The sequence below is a fragment of the Cavia porcellus genome, unplaced genomic scaffold, assembly GCF_034190915.1.
Source record: "Cavia porcellus strain 051 isolate PalLab524CR breed Dunkin Hartley unplaced genomic scaffold, mCavPor4.1 scaffold_6, whole genome shotgun sequence".
In the NCBI taxonomy this organism is placed as follows: Eukaryota; Metazoa; Chordata; class Mammalia; order Rodentia; family Caviidae; genus Cavia; species Cavia porcellus.
Window position 1 is genome coordinate 38,805,073 of NW_026947489.1, and position 6,461 is coordinate 38,811,533.

A 6,461-nucleotide genomic window follows, 5' to 3' on the forward strand; every position below is an offset into this window, starting at 1 on the left:
GTCCCCAGACTTTGTGGCGAAACTGGGTGGCGGAGGGGACTACGCAACCCCTCCCAGCCTCTTCCAGTCGCTCCAGTAGGGGGCGCCACCGCACCACTGAGTGGCCCCACTCCGAGGCCCCAGGGCTGGACCGAACTCCAGGGTTCCCCAACCCCTTTCAGGGTTCGGAGCTGTCCCACTGGGTGAAGCCCGAACTCGGCTGCACAAAAGTCTTAGCTTGAGCTCGGGGTTCACTCTGTAGCGCGGTCAAAGTGGGCATGGGTGGGGAGTCACAGAGGTGAACAGCGCCTCTTTCCCTAGGCCCATCGTGTGCTCCTCTGCACCAGCCTCCCCACTAGCCTCCTGGCGCGAGGATGGGGGTGTCTCAGTCCCCAGAAAGTCTTGCACCCACCCTGAGGTCAGACATCAAAACTGGGAACGGGGCTGCAAGAGGGTCGGGCGGTGGACTGCGGGCCCCAGGTGGGTGGGGGCGGGGCTGGGCGGGGCCGTCTCGTTCTGGGCAGGGGCGGTGCGCAGGGTATAAAGGCTGTGGCGCGGGAGCCCGGGCCAGCTCGGGGTTGGCCGTGTTGTGGCTTCTGAACGTCACTAGAAAACTAGGCAACGTCTGTTTTGACTAAAGGACTGGGGGCCCAGTGCTCTAGCAGAGGGGACTTCCACACGCTCCATCACCATGCCCAATTTCTCTGGCAACTGGAAGATCATTCGGTCGGACAACTTTGAGGATTTGCTCAAAGTGCTAGGTAAGGAAGTGTTCGAGCTCCCGGGAGAGGTAAGATGACACTGGTGTCCTCGGAAGTGAGGATGTGAGGCCGAGAAAGGAAAGCGGGCCGGGGTCTGGGCGCCAGAGCCTGGGGCGCCCACATCTTTGGAAAAGGGGAGGCTGGACGCGTGGGTCCCAGTGCGCGAATCCCACGGATACCCTGATCCTGCCTTCCCTGGCGGGTCGCCCACCAGTGCCCGCTCCAGCGGTGACTCAGAGCCTGTGAATCGAGCGGAAACCAGAAGCACGAGGTTGATCTCTGGAGGGGCTTAGCCCCGCGCCTGCATCCCCTGATCGAGGGACCTGGGTCCTCGCCGTGTAGATATTGCAGACTGAGAGAGCACCGAACCTCGTATGCAGAGACGGAGTCCTTACCTAGCCACTCCTCCGAGACATTCCAATCTCCCGCTCCGTGCCCCTTCCAGTAACCCAATCTCCTGGGCAGGTTCTGTACGCGGCTAAGCTCGGCTCCGCCCACCAGGTGATCCCGCGCCCCAGAAAGGCGAGCGCTTCTCCTTTTTCCCTTTCTGCACTTCTCACTCAGTTCTCTGCACTCCACCCCACCCGGATCTATGAGACAAATATTTTCCTACAGCAAGCAGCTCCAGAGTCCTAGAATCGCTCGGGATAATTATCACTTTCTTGGATTTCAACAAATGCCTTTGTGTGAAACTCTAATCCATATGTCCAAAAATCCAGGGCTCTACTCCCTCTAGGCAGAAACCAGCTGCCCCAGCGCAGTTGCGTGTGCTAGTCAAAGGTGGGGAAAGCTGTGTCCACCGAGAAGGCCCTTCCAACATTTCCCAACACACCTCCTGCCAGCCCTAAGGGGTGAGGTAGGGAGTCTGGGGAAGGGGAGAGTCAGGACCTGATGGCTGCAAAGGCAAACCCTGGAGAAGATCAGTGTTAGTGAAGGAGCCCAGCAGGTAGGAAGAGACCTGGGGGCCCTGAGCCTCTGAGTTAGCACACTCCTATGTCATCTCCCGGTTCTCTTTTCTTTTCTTTTTTCCTCTCCTCTCCTCTCCTCTCCTCTCTTCTTTTCTTTTTGATAGCTTTTCACTAAGTAGTCCAGACTGGCCTTGAACTCATTTATGTAGCCCAGGCTGACCTCAAACTCATGGTGCTCCTTCTGCCTCAGCCTCCCAAGCGCTGGGGTTACAGGCATGTGCCACCACCCTCAGCTCTGGTCTTTGTTTATTATTAATCTTGAGATGGGGGCTCACTAAATTGCTCTGCCTCGGCTTAAACTTTTTATCCTCTAGTCTCATCCTCTCAGAGTGGTGGGATTACAGCCATTTGTCACCATGCCCAGCCCCTTGTCAGTCTTTCTTGCTTTGCCCTTGCCGAAGTTAAAGACCAAACAATAGAGGTTTTTCCCTTCAAAAACCTAGATGCCCCTTCTTCCCCCATCTGCTCTGGATTCTGGCCCTTCTCTCCAGGATGAGGCCAGAGCCTGGCACACACCCAGACCCCAGCTGGAGAGTAAGACCCAAAGCCCAACCCTTCTTTCTGTTGATACTGTTTGTCCTCTCTGTGGGGGTCTCTCAGAGCCACGTGCCCTTCTCAGGCCCTGCTAGGGAGCAGATTGGAAATAGATCCTTTAGACAAACATTGTCCCAAGTCACCCCAGGTCAACAAGCCAGGCCCCTTGCATTGGCTGATTGAGGGGGCTGGCTAGCGGTCTGCCTCCTCTGACCTTCCCTCTCTTGGGCCCTTCATGCCTCTGTTCCCAGCTTTCTCCTGGTGAGAGGTGCTCAGGTGTTTGGGGGAAATCTGTCTGACCTGATGGTCTTGGCCCACAGAACAGATTCTGCTATTGTAACAGGAAGGATGGGTGTTAATGAGCTGAACTTCCAGGCAGCCTCTTTGACCAGAAGATGAAGTAAGATGAGTCTTCTCTATTAGGTTAATTGAACCTGAGTGTAAGCAGCAGTAGCGGGCTGTAAACCAGGTGTGATACTGTAATCCTAGCACTCTGGGATGCTGAAGCAGGAAATGGCAAACTCAAACCCAGCCTGAACAATTTAGTGACTTAGTGAGTGAGGCCTTGCCTTAAAAAGTCTAAATATAAGAGGGCTGGGGATATAGCTTATTGTCGAGGCCCAGGATTCAATCCCTAGTACTATAAGAAAAAATGTATATATATATATATACTTCTTTTTTTTAAAGGTTGGAAATATAGCCAGTATCAAGGCTCTGGGTTCAAACGTCCAATGTACATAAAAGGAGGAGGAGAAAGAGGATGATTAGGAGGGGGAGGAGGAGGAGAAGAAGAAACCCCAGCTCCAGGGTTCCCAAGGAAAAGGGCTTTCTTTTTCCCTCTTCTTTCTGTTTGGTGTTGAGTGAAAGACAATTTGTTTCTCTAGAAACCCAGGTATAGAGGAGCCAGTAGTTTGACCAACGCTGTTTGTCACCCCCAATCACATCCTGAAGAGCTCTACTCGGCCCATCAGACAGCCTGGGGTGGACTGGAACTTAGACCCAGCTATCCCCAGGCTCCCCAGCCTGCTTGCCCTCCTGTCTCCCCACCTGCTTCCCCATTTCATACCTGGAGAACAGAGGAGAGGTCTCATCTGGGAGTGGACCCAGGCACATAGAGTCTGAGGCAGAAAGCCTACCTCTAAGACCGTGTGGATCCTAGGAAAGGGATACAGCAGGATAGGGATAGGAGGCTATGTCCCTTTTTGTCCCCTTTTTTCAGGGCAGGAGGGAGTCTGAAGAAGCCATTACTTCCATTTTACAGTTGAGGGATAGAAGACTTAGAGAGGTTAAGCTGTTTGCTCAGCCTGCCAGGAAGCCAGCCTAAAAGACGACTAAGCCAGGAAAAAATCACAGGTCTTACTCTAGAGCCTCAGCCTCCTAGGCAAGCTGGCCATTCTCTTCCCTTGCTGACAATCCCTGCTTCTTGTTTAGGGGAAGGACAGAGATTGGGGAAATGAAGACCTACTTAGCATCATACAAGGTGGGTAGTTAGGGCAGAGGGAGATGACCCCACTTCCTGGGTGACTGCACCCAAACAAAGGAGAAGCTCCAGGGACTCCAGTGAGCACACCTTAATACAGGGTCTTGGGCCGGAGTGGACAGAGCCACAGTGAGCTTAGCAGGATGCATGCTGGGAAGTGGTGTATGGAAGAGCTGCTCCTGAGGATTCGGGGAGTGAAGAGCTGGGACACAGTGAGCCTGATTCAGGCCTGCAGATTTGACACAGGAGGACAGGACTCTCAGATGAGTCTGCCCTAGCAGTCTTACAGCAGGCAGGTAAGCAGACATCTTTCCCTTCCTTCTGTAGGTGTAAACATGATGTTGAGGAAGATTGCTGTGGCCGCTGCATCCAAACCAGCAGTGGAGATCAAACAGGAAGGAGACACTTTCTATATCAAAACCTCTACCACGGTGCGCACCACCGAGATTAACTTCAAGGTTGGGGAGGAGTTTGAGGAGCAGACTGTGGATGGGAGACCCTGTAAGGTAAGTGCCAGGAACAGACCTGGAGGTCATGAATTCACCACCAGTCTTTCCTAGATTCTCTTCTCCATTTCTCACAGAGAAGTCCCTAGGCAAGGTGCAACCTCTAAGGGGAATCTGTCCCTTATTCCTTCTTTGCATGGCTCTATGATAGGACCAGCTCACTTGACCGCCTGTCCTTTACAGAGCTTGGTGAAATGGGAGAGTGAGAACAAAATGGTCTGTGAGCAGAAGCTTCTGAAGGGAGAGGGCCCCAAGACCTCCTGGACCAGAGAACTCACCAATGATGGAGAGCTGATCCTGGTGAGTCCCACTTCCTCCAGACTAATAGAAAATTTAGGGCCACCTTTGGGGACTCTTGGGAGACTTGAGGATGCAAGAGTTTCAAAGAGCCACCAGGCTAGGGCTGGGAGTATAGTTCAGTGGAACAGCACATGCCTTGCAAATGCAAGGTCCTGAGTTTGATTTCCAGTATGGAAATATGATGGGGCTCCTTGAAGGCCAGCCCCATTACATGGAGTATAGCTTGGAAGTCTCTTCCTTTTTTAAAAAATTTTTTCATTTTTTATTATTTTGAAGGTAATAAAATACAACAGAAAGAGATGGAACAAAGCCAATTTAGACAGTGTAGTGAAATTGGTACAGAACTTCACAGCAGGTTACCAGGATAACAGTAATAGGTACCACAGTATATCTTGTTATCTTCACAATAGTTGTTCTTTCAATAAGGTATAGCAAAATAAAATGAAATATAGAACTTATCAAAACAGAATATTGAATAGATCAATACCATTAATCAGAGTAAAGCAAAACAGTGGAAAAATATTTGCCTTCAAAGAGATGGTAGAAGGAAATCCCCCTTATTTGCTATATTGCATATGGTCAACCTCCCAAGAGATGCTCAGATCTCTGGTTCCCATTTGCTAATGGGGGTGAGGGTAGGAGTGGGGACAGGAGGGAGGAGGGGTGGGTTGTTTGATTCTTAGCCCATGTGCTGGTAGGCTCAATACCGCTTAGCAAGGAGGCAAGCTGGTTGCTTGGTTTCCCAGTGCCCTAAGTTTCAACATGGTGTGGATCTTAGGAGTCATTGGTGGTTCTCCCCCTGGGGCAGCCACAGCGTACCACAGCCGCTTATTAGGGAGGCAAGCTGGTTGCTTAAGTCCCTTCCTTTTTGTGTGGAGCTACAGCTCTCCAGGTGGATGCCCTGGCTTGGGAGGATGATAGGCCCCTATCTGATTACCCAGTGATGGCTGGGCATTTAGGAGCAGCTCCTTTCTGCCCCATTGGTCTTGATACCACAGGCAGCATTGGACCTCCATTCTGCCTTTCTTCTCCAAAACCATAGGAGCCGAGGGTAACAATGACTTCTGTCTTTCCAGACCATGACAGCAGATGACGTTGTGTGCACCAGAGTCTACATCCGAGAGTGAGTGGCTAGGGCCCAAGAGCTGCCTGAGCCACCACTTCCTTTACTCCTCCTGCTTCACAGCCACAGGCTGCCACCTTCCTCCTGCATCCTCCTGCTAGGCTAGCTTGCTCCTTACCCTATCACTTCCAAAGGTTGTTGGGATGCCTCTTGCAGGTTCTTTAACACTTCCTCCTCCCCCTATGCCAACAAAGGAAGGAGTGCAAGAGTCCAGATCCCCTTCACTCCCCCCATCCCAGCCAGCAGTCCCTCAGATGAGCCCCCAGTTGACTCTGTTTCCATGCCGACATCTGAGGGCTGAATGACAAAGACTGGCTCTATGCTTCCACTTTTTGTCCTATAGATTTTGCAGTTTAGAATATTTATTTGTTAATTTTATTAAAATGTTTTAAAAATTAAAACCTGTTTCTGGCTCATTAACAGTGGTAGATAAGTTACCTGAGCTTTGTCTTGCTTGAAATGTAGAGTGAAATTACTGTCATCCTTCTAACTAATGAATCCACCAGGGTTGCCTCCATGGCCTCTCCTCCTGAACCTTGGATCCCTGTGTTGAGCATCCTGGTCAGCAGAACCGTCTCCTTCTCCTGAATTCTCAGCAGAGTACTGGGTCTGAGGAACAGACTCCCACCTTCTCCTATGTTTTCCATGATGGTGACACACTCACCCCTTCTCTGGTGACACTTCTCTCCTCACTCTCGATCTGTGAACAACTTAAGGCCTTGCCTTGGCCTCACACAGTTCTAAAGGGATCATCATCATACACACCCACAAGCTAGCCTTGCATCTGCTCAGGTCTCTCGGCAAGAGGTC

At 51.4% G+C, this 6,461-nt stretch overlaps 1 protein-coding gene across 1 annotated transcript; it reads left to right on the forward strand.

The window, feature by feature from the left end:
- Positions 1 to 533: 533 nt before the first annotated feature.
- Positions 534 to 6,052, forward strand: Crabp2 (cellular retinoic acid binding protein 2). Its single transcript, XM_003475639.5, has 4 exons — positions 534 to 740; positions 4,050 to 4,228; positions 4,412 to 4,528; positions 5,605 to 6,052. The coding sequence occupies exons 1-4, from the start codon at positions 671 to 673 to the stop codon at positions 5,653 to 5,655; spliced, it is 417 nt and encodes a 138-aa protein (XP_003475687.1). The 5' UTR covers positions 534 to 670; the 3' UTR covers positions 5,656 to 6,052.
- The last annotated feature ends 409 nt before the right edge of the window (positions 6,053 to 6,461 follow it).